The 26,716-nt window shown below is 43.9% G+C and overlaps 1 protein-coding gene across 1 annotated transcript; it reads left to right on the top strand.

The window, feature by feature from the left end:
• Nucleotides 1-5,129: 5,129 nt before the first annotated feature.
• Nucleotides 5,130-23,966, top strand: LOC134203746 (zinc finger protein 853-like). Its single transcript, XM_062678610.1, has 3 exons — nucleotides 5,130-5,714; nucleotides 5,794-6,903; nucleotides 22,916-23,966. The coding sequence occupies exons 1-3, from the start codon at nucleotides 5,565-5,567 to the stop codon at nucleotides 23,702-23,704; spliced, it is 2,049 nt and encodes a 682-aa protein (XP_062534594.1). The 5' UTR covers nucleotides 5,130-5,564; the 3' UTR covers nucleotides 23,705-23,966.
• The last annotated feature ends 2,750 nt before the right edge of the window (nucleotides 23,967-26,716 follow it).

The raw sequence follows: 26,716 nt of genomic DNA, 5'->3' as shown, positions 1-26,716 counted from the left end.
GCGAATTGACGGCCTATATAAAATCATCGAAGAACATGAAGGCCCCAGACTTCGACAGCATCCTGAATCTCGAGCTCAAACACATTATTAGTGAACGAGTTTGTGGGAAGTTATCAAGCCGGCTTCGTTGACGGCCGCTCGACAACGGACCAGATCTTTACTGTACGGCAAATCCTTCAAAAATGCCGTGAATACCAGGTCCCAACGCACCATCTGTTCGTTGATTTCAAGGCGGCATACGACAGTATAGACCGCGTAGAGCTATGGAAAATTATGGACGAGAACAGCTTCCCTGGGAAGCTTACCAGACTGATCAAAGCAACGGTGGATGGTGTGCAAAACTGTGTGAAGATTTCGGGCGAACACTCCAGTTCGTTCGAATCGCGCCGGGGACTAAGACAAGGTGATGGACTTTCGTGCCTGTTGTTCAACATTGCGCTAGAAGGTGTCATGCGGAGAGCCGGGTGTAACAGCCGGGGTACGATTTTCAACAGATCCAGTCAATTTATTTGCTTCGCGGATGACATGGACATTGTCGGCCGAACATTTGCAAAGGTGGCAGAACTGTACACCCGCCTGAAACGTGAAGCAACAAAAGTTGGACTGGTGGTGAATGCGTCAAAGACAAAGTACATGCTTGTGGGCGGAACCGAGCGCGACAGGGCCCGCCTGGGTAGCAGTGTTACGATAGACGGGGATACCTTCGAGGTGGTCGAGGAATTCGTCTACCTCGGATCCTTGCTAACGGCTGACAACAACGTTAGTCGTGAAATACGAAGGCGCATCATCTGTGGAAGTCGGGCCTACTACGGGCTCCAGAAGAAACTGCGGTCGAAAAAGATTCGCCACCGCACCAAATGTGTCATGTACAAGACGTTAATAAGACCGGTTGTCCTCTACGGACATGAAACATGGACAATGCTCGAGGAGGACTTGCAAGCACTCGGAGTATTCGAGAGACGGGTGCTTAGGACCATCTTTGGCGGTGTGCAAGAAGACGGTGTGTGGCGGCGAAGAATGAACCACTAGCTCGCCCAGCGCTACGACGAACCCAGTTTCCATAAGGTAACTAAAGCCGGAAGGGTACGATGGGCAGGACATGTTGCAAGAATGCTCTGCAAAGATGGTGTTCGCTTACGATCCGGCAGGTACGAGACGGCGTGGAGCACAGCAAGCGAGGTGGGCAGACCAGGTGCAAAACGACTTGGCGAGCGTGGGGCGCATTCGAGGATGGAGAGATGCGGCCTCGAACCGTGCATTGTGGCGTCAAATTGTTGATTCAGTGTTATCTGTTTAGATGTTAACTAAATAAATGAAATGAAATGAATGGGACACTGCTGGAAAAATAAATATGTTTGTTCTATTTTCCTGCAGATGCAAACTAGAATAGTGGTCGAAAATTTGGAATGAAACTGAATCACTCTTATGCTGTCAATTTTCAAATTTGTGCTGTGATTTTTTGGTTCATTTGTATTGATTTAACGAAAGAACTTCGATAGATCAGCGGGGGTATATGTACTGTATATTAAATTTTCGATCCAACCATGTCAATTTTGTTTAAATCGGTTGATCCCTTTTTCGAAATGAGAGCAATTTGAAAAAAAAATCGATCGGTTTTGTCTGCTGTCTGGTTGTCTAAATATCGTAAAGGTTATAAACATCATTCTCGATGAAATCGGCTATCATTCAAAAAAGTTTCAACGGTTTCAACGGTTTGCTGCTTATTTTTGACGTAGGACTTACGTCTCTCTTTACTATACCGGGTGTCATTTCAAAATATACAAATCGACCGCGTTACGCTGTGTTGAAAGATTTTAAACGTTAATAGCGTTCGTCTCAGTGGACGAATTTCTGCGGTAAGCCTCTCAATCGACAGATTTCAAGTATGCCTTCCATGTCCATGTTTGATAAGATTCGAAAAACTTGTTTCAATAGGCATGAAACTGTTTTCAATGAAAAACATTGAGATCAAGGAAATCTATAAATATGGGTACCGCATAATTCTTGCATCATTCCATTACCACGTTCTGATTGGTGCAGACACCAGCGAATGAGCAGCCGCTGGGCCTGCCGAGAAGCCATAAAATAGCGCAACGCGATTTTTTCCTTTCATTCTGACAAGCGAAGCAACCGCAACCGGGACAAGCGAAGCAACCGCATCATCGATTGAACAGCACTCACACCTTTTAGCAGGGAATGAAGTCGGCACCGACCGCTTTTTCGGCTCGACACTATCGAAGCGACCATCATCAGCCGAAACCTAGCCAGTACATCAGCAGTCCACCCTACAGACCCGACAAAGCAGCAACCCGACTGAGCAGATAACGGCAGCATCAGCAGAGTCGAGCCGAGACCGGCCGGCATCGGTGCTGAGCCGAGACAGGCTGAAGAAAAGCCACATAATGCACCATGTATGTCCAAAAAACAAACGGTTCTTCAGAGAGCCAATAATAGAGATCAATATCAATGCTTTCAATACCCTTCGGGATAGAAATTGTACTTGGGTGTCAAATCCAATATTCTAGAGATAAAATTTTATGCGTGATTTTCATAAATAGCGTCAAAACTAACAGTGGATAATTTTCCTGATTTAACCGCGAAGTGGACGAAGAACTTCGCTTGACCATGCCTTTAAAGATTCATAAGATGTCCAAATCTCTGACATAATCTTATTTGGATAAAAAAAAACACCGATAACAGCTCAAACATTAATAAACTATCGATATTTCATCAAATGTTGGATTTTTTGGCATTGATAAAAAATATGTAGATAAACATTGTTTGATACTGACCGCACACAAAGCGAACGTGACTGAATGATCGTCCCATGTTACCAATTCTAAATCTTATCACCCGAAATCCCATGTCCGGGTGTTTCCTTTCTTCTACACGGGTAGATCAAACAACCCAAATTTTGAGTTGTTTTCGATCTGGCATCTCTTTCATTCCATCCTTTGATGTCAAAAACAGAGAAAGAAAACCACCCAACTACAGCAGTTCGATGGGGGAAGCCAACGCTAGGTTAAAGGGGTTGAACTCAAATTTAGGTTGTTTTAACTTATTTGAACTTAACATTAGGTGAAAACAACTTAATATTTAGGTACTTTTTCACACGGGATCAAACGGAAACTACTCAATGCCGAGTTGGGCCGTCCAACTCAAAATTGGCTTCCCCCACCAACGGTCCAAATTAAGTGAATTGAACTTAATTTTGAGTTGTTTGAACTTCATTTTGAGTTGTCTGATCTAACCGTGTACTACTAACTATGTTGTCTCAGAAAAGAACACGTACTTCCCACCTGAACTGCAATTCTAAGCTCGCTTGCCCGGCTTATTGGCTTGTATCAAGCGAAAAGTCCCGTTAGGAAATAGACGCCAGCAACGAACAACAAGCGTAAAAAAGAAGTAGCTCTTCTCGTACGCGTTGGTGATGATGACGCTTTGGCTGACAAAGAAGCGAGATACAAGACACTAGCTGATTGGCCCACCAATTGGGAAGCAGAGAAGATTCAAAATCAGGTTCAAAATAAGGTATAAAAGAAAAGTGCATTCGCTCGCAGGGCATTCAGTCTTTTTTATACCATCACTAGAAATTCGCGGTTAGGGCCCATTCACAAATTACATAACGCCTTTGGGGGTGGGAGGGTGTCTATACGAGCGTTACGGCCCATACAAATTTTAGAATCCTTCCATACAAAACACGTTACGAGGGGGTGCGTGGGGGTTGAAAATGGTAAATTTTAGCGTTATGTAATTTGTGAATAAACCCTTATTTGAAAAGATCGTTTTCTCACTTTTTGCACTTAGCCGAAGCAAACAGCCTTTTTCAAGGCTCTAAGAGATAAAAATAAGGGAAGATTCATAAAGTACGTCACGCAAAAATTGGCGATTTTCGACCCCCCCCTCCCCCCTTCGTCACACTTTTTGTACTAGAGCTCTAAAATTTTTGTATGAGTCGTCACGCTGCTCGGAACCACCCCTCCCCCCTAGGAGCGTGACGTACTTTGTGGATGGCCCCTAATGTTCTCCTTCAGTCGCTATCGCACGGATTAGAACACCGAAAAAATTCTTTATATTGAATATATTTGTCGCACACATAATTTTTTGCAATTTGGCGACCCAAATATATGCAATTTGTACCCACACATAAATTCAATAACTGAATATTAGAGACCACACATACATTTTATTTGATTATAGATTATATTTGTACTTCGCGTGGAGAGTGGTTATGTGTGCACTAATTAGAATCATGAATTAAATTAATGGATTTTTGCCAATAAAAATGTGTGGAATTTTTGTAGTGAAGGATCTTCAGTGGAAGGGCTGAGCTATAGATAGTGGAATATATAGATGAGCGAAGATAAATCCTCTGTCTCCAAACGAACTGTCAAACGTGTCTCCAAACGAGCATGACGTCACGATTTCAATGGAAACGTTAAGGGCTGTGACATCATATGCGCGTGTGCACGGGCAAAAAAATCGACTCATCCATGCTTTCGCTCATCTATAGATTCTACTATCTATAGTCTACATCCCCTGCTGAGCCAACTTGTGGTTTATTTCAGGCAGTCCTACAGTGGGAAGGTTGCCACTGTCGAGGCTAATATTTCGTGACCGGACAGATACTTCCTGATTTTTTTGATGATTCTTGTTTGAGGTAGATTTTATAGATAGTGGAATATATAGATGAGCGAAGATAAATCCACTGTCTCCAAACGAACTGTCAAACGTGTCTCCAAACGAGCATGACGTCACGATTTCAATGGAAACGTTAAGGGCTGTGACGTCATATGCGCGTGTGCACGGGCAAAAAATCGACTCAGCCATGCTTTCGCTCATCTATAGATTCTACTATCTATAGTAGATTTGATTTCTGTGTCGGCTTGATGAGAAGATTGTGCCAAGGAATGGTATGCAACGCCGATTATTTATCCAAAATAGTTGATGTGAGAATTTGGACATATTATGTATCTTAAAGGCATATGGTCAAGTCAAGTCCTACGTCCACTTAGCGGTTATGTCACAGACATTACCCACTGTTCGTTTTTTTCATTCGACAGAAAGGCTCATTTTCACCGCAGGTGGATTAGCCCGCGACTTTTTGTTTTTGACCTCGTCGCGAAAATGAGCAGCTCGCGCGCGCCCAAGCCTTGTCTGTGTTTGTCATCACGTTGCGTCTCGGTTTTGCTCGTTCGTCCGCGGGAGAGTGAGTGCGATGCACCATATATTCGCTATGTCGCCGTCCATCCACCAGCCCGTGAGAGAGTGTACGAGATAGGTATCTGTCTTCGTGGAAGTCGTGGATTTTGGCCACAGTGAGTCGCAGTCACACAAACGGGAGAAGAAAAAATACTAAGCGTAGTGACGAAAAGTGTACTTCTGGTCGGAAATTGGCCATTTTTCGGGTAAACCAAGTGATTCCAGTGCCTGTGGGGAATTCGGGAAGCGCGATTCGTTGGTCAAGTGTGCAGTGGAATGGTGTTTGCTGTCGATTTGATCCGAAAGGGAACGTAAGGAGGGAGCAGCAAAAGTCGAGCTCTGGTGGAGGAGGAGTAGTAAAAATGGAACAAGAAGCAGCAGCACTGGTAGACGTTGAGAGTCGCTGCCGTTTGTGCTTCTCGGTCGAGGACCTAACTTGTTCCCTCTTCCTGCCTGAAGGTGAACCCAGTCGGGAGGTGATCGATATGATATTAGAGTGCACTTCGATACGGGTAAGTTGCTGATCGCTATTGTCCCTCACTTATGGCGCATTAACTTTTCGTGTGTTGTTTTTGTTTTGCTCTCGGGCAGATAACCTTGGCGGAAGACTACCCATCGAAAGTGTGCGAAGCATGTTTAGAGACGTTAGACAAGTTCCACCACTATCGACAGCGATGCTTGCAGAACGACAAAATATTGAAATCTCATCGCGATGGCAAGGCCAAACCAGCTCAGGAACAGCGCCCTCCGGTGCAAGTCAAGCAGGAACCAGTACATTTAGACGAGGTCACCGCGGCTGCTGTCGTTCCGGAACCCCCAGAAGCGGATCCACATGCTCAAGCGGTTAAACAAGAAGATCCCGGTGGTTCATCCATCCTTCGTAGCATTTTGCTTCAAAGCAGAGAATCAGGTCGGGCACCATCAACGGCTTCGGCTGAGCACGAGTTAGAACAAGACAATCCTTTAGCAATTGTCGCACAACCAAGTGAAGATGAAGATCGCAAAGATCTCTCCCCCAAGGAAGAAAAACCGCAACTTCCTCCGGCTCAAGCTTCCCTCCTGCAGCAAATGCTACTCCAACAACAAGGTTTCTCGTCACGAGAAACACAGCCTTCTCCTCATCCGGGTCCAAGCCACTTGGAAGCATCCCCTTCTCTTCTAAAACGAATGCTCCTGGAAGGCGGTAGCTCCAACCAGGACCGTCAATCTCCTTTGGAAGGGCCCAGCACTCTCAATCATAGACCCCCAACACGGACGGAAAATCCACAAGAACCCACAATGAACCAACACCACCATCATGATGAAAACCACAACGAAGAACATTCCGAGACGCCACTGGCTTCACAGTTACGAGCAATTCTACTGCAGCATCGGGCGGCAGCGGCAGCCGTCGCTGCAGCCGGCTCCACATCGTCGTCGTCGACGACAACAACAATGACCACATCGTGCAGTAACTCGGCAGTCCAGCATGAACAACAACAGCAGTCTCAGCAGCAGCAGCAGCAACAGCAACAACAACACCATCAGTTGCAACAAGCGCAACTGGAGAAACCGGAAGTTTCCTATCTGAGGAGTCTATTCATGAGGAACGATTCCGACGGCAACGAGGACAGCGAAGGTGAAGTTACCGTCGACCCGAACGAGCAAGCCAACCGGGAGATTTTGTTCAACATGTTCCAGGAGCTGCAGGCTAAGAACGAGGTAAGAACAGAAATGCATGATGGTGGGATTTTTGCGCATTTAATTCGATAGTCGCCTGGTAGCAGGTCAATTTTTAGTTACTTGGTCACTAACGGGCTAGTCACTAAAAGGTCACTAAAATCTTTTTTACTCGTAAAAAGTCAATATTTTCAACAATTTTGATGGAAATCCAGGATTTTGTTAGGTACCGTTAGTACCCGTCGAATGATATTAAGCTCAATAGCAGATTGACGGATCTAGGAAAAAGAACGCTTAGACTTAGAGCTTGTTGACTCGAAAGTTGCTTTTCATTTATTTTTTTATTGTTGGCCATAATCAACTGGAGGGGTTCCATGTCACTGTCTGGTCAATGAATTTGTATACTGTAAGGCAAGTATGAACGGCCCTGGGAATCGTGAATCGTAACCCTCTCTTGCCCATGGTGCATGTAGACCACTATCAAATGTTGCACCTTCTAACCTTCATCGAGTTGTTTCAACAGCAAAAAGCAATACCTTGGCACATCTTAATGTTTTCATTAGACTGCAAATATAATCAATTTTGAGTATCAATAGTAAAACCATTGAAAACCATCAATTAATTGATTTACAAGGTTGTAGGTCAATGCCCAGAAGACCAATCCCCAGAATCAGTTCCCCAGAATGGTATTTCCCAGAATTCCATTTCCCAGAACGACCAATTCTCCAGAATGATATTCCCCAGAATGCACCATTTCCCCAAAAAAAAAAAACCCGGGAAGGACCCATTCCCCAGATAAAAAAAACCATGACCCGTTCCCCAGAAAAAGGTATCAGTCTTAAAAACAATGTTTTTCGCTGTCATTTCTATGTATGTATGTATTTACCTGGAATAAGACAAAAGAGTAAATGACTCATTTTTAAAAGTACGCCTTTGCCCGGATTGTATGTCATACCCCAGAAACCCATTGCCCAGAAAGTGATTCCCCAGAAATTAATTCCCCTGAATGCACTACTCCCTAGAAAACCATTCCCCAGAATACCACAATCCCCAGAAAGACATTCCCCAGAATGCCTCCATCCCCCGAAAGACATTCCCCAGAATGTCCTAATCCCCAGAATACCATACCCCAGAATGCACCATTTCCTAGCTTAGACTAAATACTTCGTAATTGCTTCATCCCGGGCAAATGCGTACTTTTAAAGAAGGAGTCATCTACTCTTTTGCTTCATCCCGGGCAAATGCGTACTTTTAAAGAAGGAGTCATTTACTCTTCTGCCTTTTTCCTGACAAATGCGTACTATTGAAGAAGTAGTTATCTACTCGTTTGCCTTTTTCCGGGCAAACGCATACTTTTGAAGAAGTACCCGAGCAAATATAGAGAGCAAATCGCTAACTAATTTTGTTGTTGTGAAATCGCCTAATTTTCATAACTCAGCATGATATGCTTTTGATCGTTTTAACGGTTAAAATAACAAAATGTATAGCAGAAAAATCTTACTGTGACATCAAATTGAAAACTATTTCTGCTGTCGATGAGAGCAAATAGAAAACTGATTTTGATATTGGTTTTGGATAACGAAATAAGTAATCAGTTTAATATCAGTTCATATTATTCAGAAATCAACATCAAATTGATACCTAAATAAGTTATCAATCATGAATATCAAAGTTTATGTTTATGATGTGTTGTTTATGTTTATGTTTATGATATGATGTTTATGTTTATGATTTCAATTTGATGTCGATATCAAAATATGTTTTCTTTTTGCTCTCATTATGATGTCAGGCTTTGCTCCTTTTAAAGAAGGAGTCATCTACTCTTTTGTCTTATTCCAGGTAAATACATACTTCTAAAAATGGAAATCATATATTCTTACGACCCATTGCATTTCATACTCTTTTCAACGATTATGCCAAATGGTCATTATGCCAAACGGCTTTATGCCAAACGGCATTATGCCAAATGGCATTATGCAATATGGGCTTCCCCCAATATGAACAACGAGTATAATGGATTATATGCTCCTTCGTATTATGTGAGCCCTAACGAACATATCAAATGGGCTCTATTCCGGGCAAATGCGTGCTTTAAAATGAGGCAGCATATGTCGTTTTGCCTTATTCCGGGCAAATGCGTACTTCAATATAAGTATTTTTGCAAAGAAATATAGTATCTAGTATTTTTAATTTATAGAAATGACAGCGAAAAACATAGTTTCTTAGACTGATACCTTTTTCTGGGGAACGGGTCATTCTGGGTTTTTGGTTTCTGGGGAATGGGTCTTCGGGTTTTTTTTTCTGGGGAATGGGTCATTCTGGGGATTTCTTTTCCGGGAAATGGTGCATTCTGGGGAATATCATTCTGGAGAATTGGTCGTTCTGGGAAATGGAATTCTGGGAAATACCATTCTGGGGAACTGATTCTGGGGATTGGTATTCTGGGCATTGACATACAACCTTTGCCCGGGATAATGCAAAAGAGTAGATGACATCTTCTTTAAAAGTACGCATTTGCCCAGGATGAAGCAAAATAGTAAATGAGTCCTTCTTTAAAAGTACGCCTTTGCCCGGGATGAAGCAAAAGAGTAGATGACTCCTTCTTTGAAAGTATGCATTTGCCCGGAGTAAGGCAAAAGAATAGATGGTTCCTTCTTTAAAAGTACGCATTGCCCGGGATGGAGCAAAAGAGTAGATGACTTCTTCTTTGAAAGTATGCATTTGTCCTAAAAAAGGCAAAAAGGGAAGATGACTCCTTTAAAAGTATGCATTTGCCCGGAAATGGCAAAAGAGTAAAGGACCCTTTCAAACGTACGCCTTTTTCCGAAAGAAGGCAGAAGACTAGATGATACGTTTTTCAAAAGAACGCAAAACTCGAAACGTATATGATTTTTTTTCTACGCATACGAATGGAATAAGACAAATGCGCTGATGATTCCATCTTTTAAAGCACAGGACTCCTCCTTATAACGAGAAAGGATGCACGCATTTGGTTGGAAGAAATCTTATGAGTAGATCATTCCTCCATTCAAAGTACGCATTTGAAATAAAAACTTTTAAAAATCACATTTTTCAGGAATAAGGCAAATTAGCACATCATTTCTTCATTTAACTCATTTTAAATAAAATTTACCCATATTAGATTCTGCATAGTTTTTATGATTCTTTTAATTTGTATGCCAAATGGTCGTTATGCCAATTGGCCCTAAAATCATTATGACTATTTTTCTTGCCAACCGGTCGTTATGTCAAATGATCTTTATGCCAAATGGGCCCTGGCGATTCAACTCGGTATGCCAAATGGCATTATGCGAAACAGACTTATGCCATTTGGGGTAGCCCCGTTCATATTTAGTATTAATACGAACTTTTTTTGTTGTATTTGGTCTAATTTGGTATTTGGGGATTAGGACATTCTGGGGAATGTCTTTCGGGGGATGGGGGAATTCTGGGAAATGTCTTTCGAGAGATGGGGGCATTCTGGGGAAGGTCTTACTGGGGATTGTGGTATTATGGGGAGTGGTTTTCCGGGGAGTAGTGCATTCAGGGGAATTAATTTCTGGGGAATCACTTTCTGGGCAATGGGTTTCTGGGGTATGACATACAATCGATTTACAATTATTATAGCTGTTCCAAATCACTGTTCTAAATTTTTTCTCAAAGATAATTCCTTTCTATTGAAATCTTTGAAAAATTCGTGGGAAGGAAAGGGTTAATATATGCACCCTTTATGACGTAAGAGATATTGGTAATTGAGCAGACAAATGACCAAACACGACTCTACTGTTTGAAGTGTAATTCAGGAGTGATTTATTTTCTACAAATTATACGTATGTCAATGAACAGTGTAACAGGTTGCCTACTATGATCAATGAGTTGCTTTGTACTTCAACACTCCTCCTCAACGCATGATCTCGACTCCAGACATAGTTCTCAGTTTTTCCAAACGGACCGCTCCAAGAGGTTTCGTGAGAAGATCTGCAATCATTTCTTCGGTACAGCAGTAGATAAAACTGACTTCTTGTTTCATTTTCATATCCCTTGCGTAATGATACCGGGTATCAATGTGTTTTGTCCTGTTACTGAATTTTTCATTTTCAAGCATTTTCAGGGCACTTTGATTATCTTCATAAATCACAGGGATAGCTGGATGTTCGCCAAGATCGTGCAGTAACCGTTTCAACCATATTGTTTCTTGAACAGATTCTGATAGCGCTACGAACTCTGCTTCAGCCGTTGAGAGCGACACACACGTTTGCTTGCGACATGCCCAAGTAATTGTTCCTCCGTTGTATTTCATCAGGAAACCGCTATTGGACTTTCTATCATCTCGGCATTCAGCCCAATCAGCATAGCAATATCCCAGTAATTCTTCATTCTTCTTCGTATTGCTCAGTCGTAGCCATAAGTGTTTGGTTGTCATCAGGTAACGAGCAACCCGTTTAAGGTCACTCCTGACGGAATCCAAGTTCCAAAGTGCTCGCGTTTTCGGGGGCACACCACTCGACTCATAGGCGGCGCACAACTGTCAGTTTTGTTGATTTAGTTTTGCTGCGTCGCAGCATGCGTGAAATAATAAAAATGACAGTTGTGCGTTGCTTCCGTATCGAGTGGTGTGCCCCCGAAAACGCGAGCACTTTTAATCTTGGATTCCGTCAGGAGTGACCTTAAGTTCTACCCAATCATCTTTATTCGGACAACTAGTTTTTCTGCTTAAAATGGACACAGCTGCAGAGATATCTGGTCTGGTATTAACTGATACATACAGTAACTGGCCCATAAGTTTTTGATATTCTTTGTTATCTGGAAGACAATCATTTGATTCATGCTTGTAATATCCTGGGTCTAAGGGTATTTTTGATGGTTTAGCTTCTATTAATCCGGATGAGTTTGCAATCTGCTCGATGTAGCGTTCTTGGCATATGAAGAAATCTCCATCCTTATTTCCCAAATACCAGTGGATTTCTCCCAGTGATGTAAGCGCAAATCTGTTTTGTAAAGCTTTTTCCGTTTCAACGATTAGATTGTTGTCCTCGCTTGCAACCAAAATGTCATCCACATAGACTAGAACATAACAATGCTTTCCTCCTCTTAGCTTCGTATACAAACATGGATCAGATTCACAACGCTTGAAACCTTGTTGTTCTAGTACTGAGTTGAGCTGTTGGTTCCATGCTTTAGCAGCCTGTTTTAATTCATATAAGCTTTTGTATAATCGATAGACTTTATGTTCGCTTCCTTTAACCACAAATCCAGGAGGTTGCTGCATATAAATCTCCTCCTCAAGGATGCCGTTCAAAAACGCAGTCTTGATGTCGTATTGGCGTACAGACATCCCTCTTTTTGCAGCAATTGCCAATAAAGTACGAAAAGTTGTTTGACGTACAACCGGAGCAAATATTTCGTCATAATCAACGCCATATTGTTGGCTAAATCCTTTTGCTACCAGTCTTGCCTTAAATCTTGAAATCTCTCCATTAGAATCTTTTTTTATTTTGTAGACCCATTTGACGGCAATCGCTTTTCTTTTATCAGGTAGATCAACTAACTTCCATGTGTTGTTTTCTTCAATTGAATTAATTTCTTCCATCATTGCCATCTTCCATTCCTCTTTATGGTTACTTGATAAAGCTTCTGCAAAACTCAATGGCTCCTCCTGACATTCTGTAACCGACCAAATTCGCTCGAACCACTTAGGGGGGACTCCTTTTGTTCGCCTCGAAGATCGTCTACTTTCATGATCATTTGATTCTTCTTCGTGATTTACTTCTTGGTGTGCGTCTCCGTCCACATCTGATTCGATCGGTGGTATAACTCCTGCAAGTTCCGGCTCGCGTTCTGGTTCAGGCTCATCATTTGTCATTTGAGGCACAGAAGATCCATTATCCAGGCTTATTATTATGTCGTCGTTATTCTCCTCTTCCATTTCAAATTCTTGATACAAATTTTCATCAAATTTTGCATACCTACTGATAGTGATAGTACAATCCATTCGGATCAGAAAACGATATGCCTTGCATCCATCTGCGTAACCAACAAATGTTAACTTTTCTGCTTTCTTGTCAAGCTTCCTACGCTTCTGTTTTGGAATATGCACGAACGCCGTTGATCCAAATATTCGCATATGTGTATATGATGGCTTCTTCCCGTAGTAGACCTCATAGGGGGTTTTGTTTGACGATGATATTGGTAAACGGTTTTGAATGTAATTTGCGGTTGCTAGGGCTTCTCCCCAGAACCTTTTTTCCAGTTTTGATTCTGCTAACATACATCTCATCATTTCGACCAGGTATCGATTCTTTCTTTCTGCTACACCATTTTGCTGAGGGCTATAGGGAGCGGTTTGCTGCATCCGGATTCCATAATTAGCACAAAATTGTTTCAATTTACCGTTGGTGAATTCTCCTCCACCGTCTGCCCGCATGATTCTTGGTTTTCTTCCAAATTGGATCTTGATAAAAGTTTCAGATTTGCATCTCATCAAGTATACTTCAGTATAACGGGAGAAATCATCAATGATCACCAGACAAAATCGGTTTCCGCTCGGTGTACACTCTTCGAATGGTCCACACAAGTCCATATGAATCAAGTCACCAACGGCCACTGTTCTGCTTTCCGATTCTTTCGGGAATGAAATACGGCATTGTTTTCCTTCACAGCACGTGCCACAGATGGTTTGAACCCCACAGCATCATCATACCGGTTTCCATTTCGTCGCGCACAATTCGCATAATCGCATCCGCGTTCCGGTGTCCTAACCGGCGATGCCACAAATGAATACATTGTTGGGAATGGTCGGCCACAGTAACCAATACTCTTTCGGGTCCAGCCTTCAAATGATATAGACTGCCTCGCCGCTCTCCTATCAGGTAAACCACATCATTCTTCACTATCTTGCACATTGTTTGGTTGAATATAACTTCGAATCCTTCATCGGTTATTTTGCTAACACTTAATAAACTTCCAGAAAGCGCTGGTACATGATAGACATCAGATAGTTGAACCTAACTGCTTTGCCTTCATCATTAACGCCTCGGAATACACCTGTACCAACGCCAGTTCCTTGAACTTTATTTCCATCCGCCAAACTAATACTAGTTCTCCGCGAAGCATCCAATCTATCCAGCAAACGTACATCATTCGTCATATGAGAAGTTGCGCCAGAGTCCAATAACCACAATGCGTCACCAGTGTGCTCACCAGCCGCCAAACACATTTCGATTTCATTCACTGCTAGCTTTACCTTTTGATCTCTGGGCTTCTGCTGCTTTCTCTTGTCATTGATGAACTTTCTACAATCTCGACGAAAATGACCTTCTACTCCACAATAATGGCAGGTTACCTTCTGTTTCATGGATAGTTTGTTTGTCTCATCTCCACCAGTTCGTAACACCTTTTCCATCGATTGGTTTTCTTCACGTCGCTTCCATTCATCAAGGAGCTTACCTTTCACATACTCCAAGGTTAGATCCGCTTCTGGTCGACTCTCCAACGCCGTAATGAGACTTCCATACGATTCCGGTAAGCTTGATAAAATCATGGCCACTATCCAGTGTTCCTTCAGCTCTTCTCCCATAGCAATCAGCCGGTTGGTTAGGCAGGTTATCTCGTTCAAATGTTCAGACATGCTTCCTCCTTCCAACAGCCTCTGGGAACATAGCTTGCGAAGAATATAGACCTTGCTCGCCAAAGATGACCGTTCATGGTAAGTTCGTAATGCGTCCCACATCTTCTTACTCGACGATGCTCGAATAACATCCGAAAGTTGCCCATCTTCAACTGAGAGCCCAATGAGTGCACGTGCCTTCGCATCTTTCGTGATCCAATCTGCAGGCGGATTTTGAGGCTTCTGTTCATTGACGACGCTCAACAGGTCCTCTTGAATCAGTACAAGCTCCATTCGAAATTTCCATACCGCATAGTTGGAATCACCAAGCTTCTTGAAAGACGTCTTGAGATCACTCATCGTACTCGAATCTCTCGGAATAGCTGGTAACGATTTCACAGTTTGGATTGAGTTATCCTCTTCAATGAGTTCTTCTGGGCTCATAACCTATTGGTAATTGAGCAGACAAATGACAAAACACGACTTTACTGTTTGAAGTGTAATTCAGGAGTGATTTATTTTCTACAAATTATACGTATGTCAATGAACAGTGTAACAGGTTGCCTACTATGATCAATGAGTTGCTTTGTACTTCAACAAGAGAACGGCAATCTGAGGTGATGTCTTTTTTGGCAAGGTTAAACGAAATCTGCAAACATACATCTGAGAAGGTTAAGGGCGATGACATACTGACGCGTCGAGCGATGCGGAGCACGTCTAAGCACTCGTAAAGCAGAACATCACCAAGATAAATTCTTTTGCACGCGTTCGCGTGTGCACACGCGTGAGTATGTCATCGGCCTAACTCAGGTTGTGTGAGCAGGGTTTGCAGAAATCGCTCTCAATAGGTAACAAACAACGATAAAAGAAAGGCAAAAACTGTTCCGAATCATAACAAGCCATGATAGCAAATTTATCAAACTTGTATACCTACCAAGGAATGTAAAATAACAACATTGCCAATGACAACAACATTGTCCTCTCTTGTAAATGTTGGGACAAACTCAACTCGCAATAAGCGTTTGTCCCAAACTGCAGCAGAATAGGACAATGATTGCCTGCCGCGCATTTTGAGAAGTAGTCGGTTTCCGATGATTCTTTCGGTTAAATAAGTATCAGCTATCAATGTTCAGACATACACTTAACCATCTGTTGACATGATTTGTGTTTTACTTCTGAAATATACAAGTTATCGCAGTTTGAAAAGTTCACTACAATTTCTTCTCCATGTTTGTTGCAAATAAAACGGAACGCAACATTGTCTTTATCCTCAGCAGATGAGGACAAAGAGTTATCGCTATTCTCTTTTGTTGCTTATTTTTTGCATTTTTTAGCGACAATTACATTCCTTGATACCTATCTGTCTGGCTACAGCGTCGATACATCTATGCCTGACGTATTGTAGAGCTCCATAATCGTCGGTCTTGGGTGAAGCTCGTTCCGTTTCCTGGATGTTGAGGGTCCCCAGGTCCGATTCCACCGCGTGCAGCCAGCGTGTTCGTGGCCTTCCATGAAGTCACCGGCCCCTATCTGGTTTTCTGTTGAATATTGTTCTTTCGCTGTTCTTTCTTCCGAAATTCGCACTAAGTGACCAGCCCACTGAAGTCTGCCGTATTTTATATGGTTTACAATTTTTTTTTGTATACGATTTATTTATTTATTTACAGTCTTCGACATATTTACATCGTACAGACTAAAACTCAAATGCTAATTCAAGACTTGAAAATATATCTACTAATATGGAAGTCATACAAATAATAAACATTATTAAAAGAAATACAACAAGTATCAAGCGGATTGTTCTGTGCATATTGCGTTCGGTGTGCTGAACGTCTGAAGAATTCAATGCGGCGTATCGTCCTTCCGGGAGCATTGAAGCCATACTTGATACAGCTCATGATTCATGCGTCTGCGCCACACCATTTTGCAGTTTTCCTCCTAGTATTGTACGCAGCACTGTTCGCTCGAAACCCCCGAAAGCTCTCCGATCCGCCTATTGTAACATCCATATACTTAAAGGGCCACTGGTAGAATCAGAGTTTTGTATAGAGCAAATTTCGTTTCCGTCCGCATGTTACGTAATCCGTAGAAGGCCCTATTCTCAGCAGTAATACGCCTTTTCACTTTACGGGAAACGTCATTGTCACATGTCACAAGCGTTCGAACGTAAAAAAATAAATTTCAACAACTTCAAACACATCCCCATTAAGACCTCTGCATTAGGTCTTCCTTTATATCTACCTGTCTCCATGTACTTTGTCGTGGTAGTGTTAATAGTTAAGCCTATCCTCGCCGTCTCCCTCTTCAGTGGGACAAAAGCCTCCACTACTGCTCTGCGATCGATTCCAATGAGGTCAATGTCGTCCTCAAAGCCCAGGAGCATGTGCGACCGTGTGATGATACTGCCGTTCCTTTGCACGCCAGACCTCCTATTAGCGCCCTCGAGCGCAATGTTGAACAATAAATTCAAAAGTGCATCAACCTGCTTCAATCCGTCAGAGGTCACAAACGAGGTTGACACTTCGTCTGCAATCCGGATACTTGCTGTTCGGACATTATCTGCCACAGCTCATTTCTTTTCACTGAATCGTACGCTACTTTGAAATCAATGAACAGATGGTGAGTCTGCAAGTTGTACTCCCAGGATTTATCAAGGATCATCCGCATGCTAAACATCTGATCCGTCGTTGATCGGCCTTCTTAAAAAAACTGCCTGGTATTCGCCGACGAAAGACTCCTCATGCGGTCATAGTCTGTTAAACAGGATACGCGACAGGATTTTGTAAGCCGAGTTCAGAAGGGCAATCCCTCTGGTCTGTGCTCTTTCTTACAGATTGGGCATATGAAACCGTCCAAGCACGTTTAGAGCCTTCTTTACCTCGTCCTGCATTAATGGTTCCACAGCTTGACCGTCGCCGACTATGTCCATCTTGCTCCTTAATACACCTTCATTTTCACCGTTCAACAAATGTTCGAAGTGCTCCTTCCACCTGGCTGCCACCATAGTCTTGTCTATCAGCAAATTCTCCTCTCGGTCATTGCACATGGCGGGCACTGGCGCAGTCTTATGCCGCGCGCCATTGACAGTTACGTAAAACCTCCGCATATCGTTTTTATCCATACTCTCCTGCGTTTCAGCTATCACACTATCTTCGTGTTGCCTTTTTTGCCTTTCTCGTATACTACGGGTTCTTCCTAAAATTACGTAACACTAAATTTGGTAGTTTAACACTTATTGTATGAAAGGTTTAGTTTTTTGTATGGATCGTAACGGCCGGCTTGACCCCCTCCCTCCCCCTTCAGCGTTACGTAATTTGTGAAAGGCCCCTAAGTATACGTAAAGGCTATATGTTTGCTCCAGAAATGAACTTTTTATAGGAGGCCCGGAGACCCATAGTGTTATATACCAATCGACTCAGTTCGACGAATTGAGGTGATGTCTGTGTCTGTGATGGGGAATCTGTGATGGGGAATCTGCTCAAAAGACATCCTGGGTTGTCCAGGAAGTGCGGGGTTAGGGGCCACCTCCAACAGCAAAAGAGGTAGACAGGACTACATCCCCGACCCGCTGAACCGTTTCCATTGCCGCCAAGCCCATCGCCCCTTCGGAACAACCAGAAAGTAATGCTTCAAAGGGGTGCCAGTGCACAACACACCCTCGAGGTTAGCTGCGTGTCCTTGCAGCATCGAACAACGTGACTCGCTTTTTTAGAAGAACACCATGGTATCGTGCCAGCGCAATGCCGGCTTTCTAGGTGGCCTTACCACGTCCTATGTCCTTGGAAGGTGGGAAGGGTCGACTTCGCGCCTGCTTCCCTCTGCACGACTGGTATCAAAAATGATGATGCCGCGTGCACCCCAAATAGACCTCTCTGCGATAGGGCCTATTCGCCAACACACAGAGGGACTTGCCGACGCGGTGCCTACGCCTGGCCCAGCCTTGACGAGGACCCCTTTCCGTCCTCGGATTCGGAACCCGCCCGGTTGACCGACGCCGCGAAAGCGACGATACCGTGTTGTTCTTTGCGCGGCCACTTGTTCGATAAAAGGATCGAGTTCGACCACAGGGCGACCACCGGTATGACCCATGAAGCCGACTCCGAACCCTTGGACCACCTCTTATTTGTGCCTGAACTAGCCATTCTTCGAGTCCACGCGCCACCTTCTGTGTAGCTCCGAGACGATTTGGACGATAGCCGATAAAACGGCGTTCCAGCCAACTTCATCTTTACACATCCTCCGGACTAGGTTGTCCGGGGTAGTGTCCAGACCACATGTGGCAAGCATGTGGTCACGCATTGTGCGAAAACGCGGGCACACGAACAACACGTGTTCCGCCGTTTCCTCTAACCTGCGCACACTAAACACTCGGGCGAGGCCGAGCAAGCCAGCTGCGTTACCTGCACTGTGATTTTGCAGCACGCTTATACGCCGGGCACTTCGAACCCCCCATGGGGTGCTTGCTGTTCAAGCTTTGCTGGAACAAATCAAACAATTGGGAGGGTTCGTGCAGCATTGTGCCCTATGTCCCTCCAATCCGCAGCGTCGGCAGATATTGCTTCTGTCAGGGCCTTTGCAGTCCCATTGCTTGTGCTCCGGTTCCAGGCACTTGAAGCAAACTTCGGGTTGTTCGTATATGCCCACAGGGCACACCGACCATCCCACCTTGACGCTCCCTAACTTGACTACTTGGAGGCGTTCGCTGCAGATAGCCAAACCAATGCTACCTGTGTCCCTGCCGGACCTTTCCGTAGCCGAACGGCTGCGGTGGGCGTCTCCACTTCACATTGTCGCCGCAGTGCCGTGACGAGCTCTTCGACTTCGGTGATCTCGTCCAGGTCTTTAATCCTTAGATTCACCTCCGTCGTGAGTGCCCTCACCTTGATCGTCTCGCCTAGGACTTCCTCCGCCAACTTCTTGTAGGCGGCGCCCTTTTGCGAGACGCCCCGCTTCAGCTCGAGGATCATCTCGCCCATCCGGGTACGTCTTATTCGACGTACGTCAGCGCCGAGTTCACCGAGCTTGACGTCACTCCTCATCGCCTTTAAGACGTCCGAGTACTTAGCCTCGTCCGTTTTGATGACTAGGGCATCGCCCCTGGAGCGATTGGCGCCTACCCTAGACTTCTTGCTACCCTCATTCGCCTGGGCCTTCTTTTCGGCCCTTGACGTCTTCGGTTTCCTCTTGTTCTTGACCAGGGTCCAGGAGGCGTCATCCCCCTCTATTTCCCTGGTCTGGTGCGGCTAAGAACTTTCAGCCTGCCGTAACCCCTTACCACCGGGGCCGGTACCTTGTTCGGGGTAGTAACCCTCCGCGTTTTGGAGCGGCCCACAGGGAGCTCATCCCCTGGAGACTGTCTTCCCCGTTTTTGTGTCTGCTCCGTTGGAGCAGTCACCCCCGACGTACCCGCAAATACTTGAGCCTCAGTCTGGGTAGACTTTGGTACCACCGTCTTCGCTGACACGCCTTCGGTCGATTCGACCTTGCCCGAGTCCGTGAATCCTTGGGCCTCAGTCTGGGTAGACCTCGACTCTACCGATTTCACGGGTTAACACTTGGCCGTCCCGACCGCCCACTCCAGCTTGGCGTCCAACATCGACTTTCGAAGTTTCAGCAAGCTCCTCTTGAGTTCCTTACTGATATTATGCTTCGATGACGCAAAGTCGATGATGGCGTCCAGCTGTTCCGTCGCCACCTCGAAGGCCGAAAGCCCATCGCGTTTGTGGTTCATCGCCTTCACAAGCCATGGGCCGTCTATAACCTCTACCGGCGTTTCTTTAGCCGAGATGAAGGTTAAGTGACCCACGCTGGCGCTGCGCACTGAGCTGCCGACTATTGCCTCTGGCCTCCTAGGCGGAGACCTGAACGACCCACCTCTTGCGAAGGGGTTGTCGCCTACACTACTACCACTAATTGAAGAATTGACTTGGTTTTCCATTTTGGTCCCACGAGTTGCTCGGGAAAAGAGGTCCAGCACGCCAGAGCCCAGCATGACGCGGTAAGGGACAATTACTGTGGTGGGTGCCCAGGTACCCCACAGGCTCCGTTAAAGGCCTAGCTCATTATTTCACCCCCTTGGCCATGCATCCCCTCGGCACGGGTCGCTTAACGCCTTGGGATTAGGGGTTAGGGACGATGGTTGGTCGCACCCATTCACTCTAACTGATGTCAGAAGGACAACAGTGCCCAGGCTGCACTACCAGCTAACTACGCAACCCTTAGCTGGCGGTCAATTGTCATCGGAAGACCCGTGGAAGTGGAGATTGGAACTAGTGAGGACCAGAGCTGTGTAGGTCGCTCCTTCCCAGATGTCAACTCACCATTTCGCAGCCCGTGTGCGTGTGTGTGTTTTTTTTTCTTCCTAAACAATGGAGGGGGACCCTGCTCAACAGACATCCTGGGTTGTCCAGGAAGTGCGGGGTTAGGGACCACCTCCCAAACGAGGGAGGCAGGACTACATCCCCGACCCGCTAAACCGTTTCCATTGCAGGATGAAAATCCGTTCAATTGTCGTAGGACGCCTCTCGTTTGTTTTTCGTGTTGTTCAATATATTATTTATGAAAATGAGAAGAGAAAGCATTGATTAGTGGTATTACAAAGGTGATATTCTCATGGCGGCCATTCAGACGGATGTAGATAACAGCTCAACAGAGTACGCCAGTTAGATAATACATAAATTCATAACGATTCGTTTCCAACTATTATGGTCAAACTTTTATATTTTAAGGCTCAAGGCTCCGTAACTCTGTTTTGAAAATTAATGACGTTATTGCTTGTTAGTATTGGTGAGGCAACTTGTACGAAAAAGTGACGAAAATTTGAGGTGGGTGGAAATGGGGTGGTAAAAGCTTGTCAGCTGCTACATAATGTTGCCAGATGCAACAAAATGTTTATTTTGAGCATTTATGAAATATTTATTATATGGAAACTTATTTTAAATTTCTTCGTACACCACTGGGCTTTCAACGTACAGTGTTGGGGAAAGTACAGTAAAACATTTTGATTCTCCGAATATTTACATTTTATCCGGTAAAATTTCGCGCACTGAGCAGTCGAGCACACTGAGACAGAAATTAAATTCTTTTTTATTCTTCATCCGCATACTGTTTGTTTGCTGCTGCCTGAGTCTGGTGCCATCCATCCACACTTTCTTGTGCGCAGTGCAAATAGAACAGAATCGAGTTGAATTAGGCTGTGGCACACAGCCTTGAAAGAGTGCTAGCCGCAGATACTGATTTATTAGTTCTAATCTGTAAAATGAGTAAGGAATAACGAAATGTATATTTGCCACCAAAACCGGCTATACGTTGAGAAATTATTCTACGAAAACATTGATTGTGGGGGGAGAAAATAGTAAAAGTATGTGCTGTCGTCTGCTTGGTCGTGGCTGCTGCTGCGGCTGCCGCGGCTGCCGTAGTTTTGTTTTTTTTGACTGCATGGTAGGATGTATGGTACGGTAAAATTAAATGTCAACCATTATCCACCCTGCCAACAAAAGCTTGCATAATATTTTTTTTTCTGGTGGATTTGATTAATTCTACAAACCGCAGTAATTATTTGATCAAATAAATCTGGCAACGATGAAATGATGATTCTTTTCTTGTATATGCATAAAGTTGTTTGCGTGTCGACTAGCATATTCGATGTATTGTTTTGATATTTCTAAGTTGCTTTGCCGAGATTTTGAGCGCACTATTTCACCTAATGCGGTAGTGAATTTGGGTGTTCCGAATTTAGCAACATTCACAATACGGCCGTCAAATTTGTCTCTCACTTCAAATTTTTTAAAGCAGTTTTCGTTGGTTTTTCGACATGAAGTGAAGAAATTGGTGTTCAACATCAAAAACAAAAGTGAAAGTTAGGTAGTGAATTATGTTTAGTTGTGATAAAATCAAGAAAACGGCGAGAAAAGAACAACTGAAAACTGAGTGCATGAGTATGTGTGTGTCTCGATCGTTCGGAGTTGGTGTGTGTATAATTAGCATACGAAAATTTGTCTAGGAAAAAGCAGTTTTAAGCGCTTTTTAGTCAATTAATTGTTAATTAATTAGCTAGGTGAGTGAAAAATTCATATGAAAATACTATGAATATACGTTGACAAAGGTAATTTGGTGAATAGCAGTGAAATATTGAATTTTGGCTAAAATTGCATTAGTATTAGTGCGAATGAGAACAAAATCATCTTCATCATCAAATTGATTACGGTTTATAGAGCCTTAAAGTTTGTAGATTAATGATCTTTCATCCCACCTTCAAGCAATCCTCACAAGCATCATATTTCATTCAGGCACTTTTGAACGTCCATATGAAATTTGTTCCCGCAAGAAATCTACCTCGACTAACCTGGAAGAACGCGCTCATGTTCCTTTCTGAACCGAAGGGGAGGGAAGGCTACTACAAGAACATATTTGTACCTAATTCTGTAAATATTTCTTTCTTTTACACAGCAAAACTCCGACGACACAGACGACTCCGAGGATCGTGCCTTCGATTACAGGATTCCGAGCGTACGACGTCGCAGCTCGGAATCGACCGAATCTCGCAAGCGCCGCCGGATGGACTTCACCTGTCTGCTATGCGGTAGACCTTTCCTAAACCGATCCAAGCTTGTGCTTCACATGCGAACCCACATCGACCCACCGGAATCTACGGCACCGTCGTCAGCGGGTTCAACCCTACCATCGGCGTCGGTTACGGCGCATAACACTAACTCGGCTGCCGCAGCTGCAGCGGCCGCTGCTCTGGCTGCTGCCAGTGCAGGTCCAGTTGCGGCAGCTGCTGCTGCTGCGGTTGCTGCCGCAGCCGCTGCTGCAGCAGCAGCGGTGCCCCATGGTGAAAATGCCACCGGCGCCACCGCCGAAGATGACGAAGAAAGTCGCCAAATCGAACTATTGGAGCGACGATCGTATGCATGCTACATTTGCGGAGCCGATCAGAACAATCTGCAACAGCTCAAAGAACACCTGCTGCTTGCCCACCAGGATAGGATTCGGTCCAGGGGCCGTGCCAAGGAGCGACCGAAGCCACTCATCAACTGTAACTTCTGTAGTCGCCAATTCCGGAGCCAGTTCGCCTACGGAGAACACCTGCGGACACATACCGGCGAACGGCCCTTTCCGTGCGATCAGTGTGATAAGCGGTTCCCACGGCGCTTCCAATTGCTAGGCCATCTCTACAACGTCCACAAACAATCCTGGGTGGCGGATGAATCGAAGGCAAAATTTGTCAAAAAGTAGCGACAATGATCCGCGATTCCCGGTATAGAAACAGAGAGAAATAGACGAATCGCGTCGCGCAACGCGTAGACACTCTAATAGAATGATGATGACACAGGAAAAAAATAGTTCTTTCGGCGACATCGACGAAGGGCGGTAGTTTGTTGATAATATTCTTCCGTTTTAATTTTTTTTATTATTTTTGATACATTTATAACAAATAAAAAATTATACCTTTTATTATCTGTTGAAAAGTATAGCATACAATTTTATACGAAACATATACGTTCGATGTTAAATTTGTTGTTACCGAAATCCAAAATGTTTGCTGAAGAAAAATCATCAAATTCTCTTTCCATTTGAATGTACCAATACTGAGGAATCATTGAGATATTAACAAGTACCTACTTATCCAGTAAGTTGGGCATTTCGCTGTTCCTATCAAACTACATAGATTAGTCAGGTCCATCATCCATCTTTTTATGTGTGTTAACGATGTAGATTTCTCATTGAATTATTCAGCTTCCAACTTGATCGCGGGCTAATCATATTATTTCCAGTGGCAGGTCTATTCTTTTCCCTTGCGGTAAAACTTACTTCGGATCCGCCGACGCACTTCCGAAGAAGGCTGTTGTTTAACATTCACCACTCTTAACATCTTTATGATATTTTCAGATCAACGCTGATCTGAAGCCCTTATTCACTTCAGCAGCGGTTGACCGACCAAGTGCCGAAGCCGCGTCAGAGACTAGCCTACTCCAACTAAAAGCTCCCCGGCGGCCATTCAGCTCCCAGCTTGATCGACGTCTACTCAGATAGTTCCCGGTGTTGGATCTATTCTACTTCGACAAAAAGTTCCCAACGGAGGGTGTTCTTCGTAGCCAAGCGTGTTACTGTGGTCGCTGTCCGATGCTATCTGGTCTTCTATTACGATTACGATAACGTAATCTGTGTCACCAGGAGGGCGGAGGCTCGAAAATGGAGTAGACCATGAGCATCTCTGACGTGTTCATGTCATTTCTGGATAACCGCGGGAAATACAGCAGGTATCTAAAAGATGTCTGTGATGACCCTCTGCAACATCGTTGTAGAGACAAAACAGAAATTGAGGTACCTGCTGGAGGCCAGTAAGGAGGCGGAAGGAAAGATTCGCCTATTTACTGTTGAGAAGGAGTTGGCAGTGAGCCAAGCTACGGAGGCCAGGAAGGAGGCCGCATTGAAGATTTGGCTCCTTACTGAGGAAAGACAGCAGGCGGAGCGTCATATTGCAGAACTCCTAAGACGCATGTTCGTCATCGGTGCAACTCATAAGCTCAGTAAGGTTGAAAGCCGTTCAAAAAGTAGCTAAATGCCATGAACCAGTACCACCAGAGAGGAACGATACGGCCAAACGTCGGGAGAAGGTCAGGAAAACGGCTGACCCTAAGGAACGGCGGGGGCAAGTGTCTCCACCAAAAAAGGATGCTGAAGATCGCATGGAGAAAGGCTTTCCGTGGAGGGACGTCGTGAACCCCAAAAAAAACAAAAGGATGCTGAAGATCGCATGGAGAAAGGCTTTCCGTGGAAGGACGTCGTGAATTCCCAAAAAAAAAAGAAACGAGCTAAGAAAACGGCTGAGAGAGAGGAAGAAGCGGTGGCCAAGAAGGATAACGCCCGTATGCGAAAAGGCGCACCTTTCAGTGGCCGTAGTCGAAGAGGCAGCAACGAGGCAATTACAGTGAACTCTCCCTAACTCGATATTGTAGGGATCATCGAGTTAGTGAGGTATCGAGATAGAGAACACATTTATATTTTTCTTCCAAAATATTAAACACTTTTCATAACATGTAGGAATATGTTTTAGATGCATTTGATAGAATGCGAAACCAACGCTTCTCACTGTTTACTTTTCGATTCTCTCTTTACACTTTGCAGTTCTTACTTCTCAAATTTTTCACTTCTGACTTCTCCAGGAAGGAAGGAATAAAAATTAAGTTAAAAAATTCCACTTTTCACCGCTTTGTCCTCTTATTTTGCAGTTCTCACTTTACTCATTTCTCACTTCTCACTACTCATTTTGTTCCTCACTTCTCCCTTCTTACTTTTCACTTCTCGCTTCGCAATTTTCAATTCGCACTTTTACTTCTCACCTTTTACCTATCACTCCTCACTTTTTACTTCTCAAACTTTTTTCTTCTAACTTCACATTTCTCGATTCATACTTCTCACTTCTCATTTTTTACAATTTACTTTTTGCTTTTCTTTATTCACTTTTCATTTCTCACGTCTCACTTCGAATTTGTCACTTCTCACTTCTTACTTTTCACTTCTGACTTCTTATTTTTCACTGTTACTTCCCACTTTTTACTTCTCATTCCACAGTTCTCACTTCTGGAATTTCTTACTTCTAACTTCTAAATTCTCACTTTCCACTTCTCAATTCTTATTTCTCACTTGTCACTTCTCACGTGTAATTCCTACTACTCATTACCCACAATATGGCCCTTATTACGGATTCCACTTTCACTTACACATTCACTTCACCTAACGATCACTTCACATTGTTTGGCCTATTACTGTTTCCACATAAAGTGAAGTGAATGAAATGAACTCTGTGGAGTGACAGTGACAGTGAAGTGGGATCCATAATAGCGTTGTTTACAGTGAGAAGTTGTCAGTTAGAGTTAGTTGGGTTGTTTATGCTTAGGTTCAATTAGTGTTTTCGAATATGAGCGTTGAATTATGGTTTGATACCAACAGTGAAGATGAAGAGGAATTTGCGAACATCACTGTGAAGCGTAAAAAAATAAGAGATTATTCTAACCCGCTTAAACAAACTGAAAAATCGTAAGTGAAACGATTAATTTGACTTGATCATATCTGTATTTTATGTTTATCATTTTAGCTCCATCACATTCTTTTCGAGCTTGCAAGGAATTATTTGAATATTTATGAAAATAATGTTGGTAGCTTGTTTGATTTGTTACGCAGAAGGAAATTATAAAAAGGGGGTTGGTAACGATCGCATCATAGGATTAGCTCAGTCTACCATGT

The sequence above is a fragment of the Armigeres subalbatus genome, chromosome 1 (genome assembly GCF_024139115.2).
Source record: "Armigeres subalbatus isolate Guangzhou_Male chromosome 1, GZ_Asu_2, whole genome shotgun sequence".
Classification (NCBI taxonomy): domain Eukaryota; kingdom Metazoa; phylum Arthropoda; class Insecta; order Diptera; family Culicidae; genus Armigeres; species Armigeres subalbatus.
Note: the sequence above shows the minus strand (reverse complement) of the source record. Positions and strands in the feature narration are given on the sequence as shown.

What these genes read in the sequence shown, in the direction of transcription:
- LOC134203746 (XM_062678610.1), top strand. Translation starts at nt 5,565, where the DNA reads ATGGAACAAGAAGCAGCAGCACTGGTAGACGTTGAGAGTCGCTGCCGT. An exon ending in TAGAGTGCACTTCGATACGG is followed by an intron (nt 5,715 to 5,793) that starts GTAAGTTGCTGA and finishes GCTCTCGGGCAG; the next exon opens with ATAACCTTGGCGGAAGACTA. An exon ending in AGCTGCAGGCTAAGAACGAG is followed by an intron (nt 6,904 to 22,915) that starts GTAAGAACAGAA and finishes TCTTTTACACAG; the next exon opens with CAAAACTCCGACGACACAGA.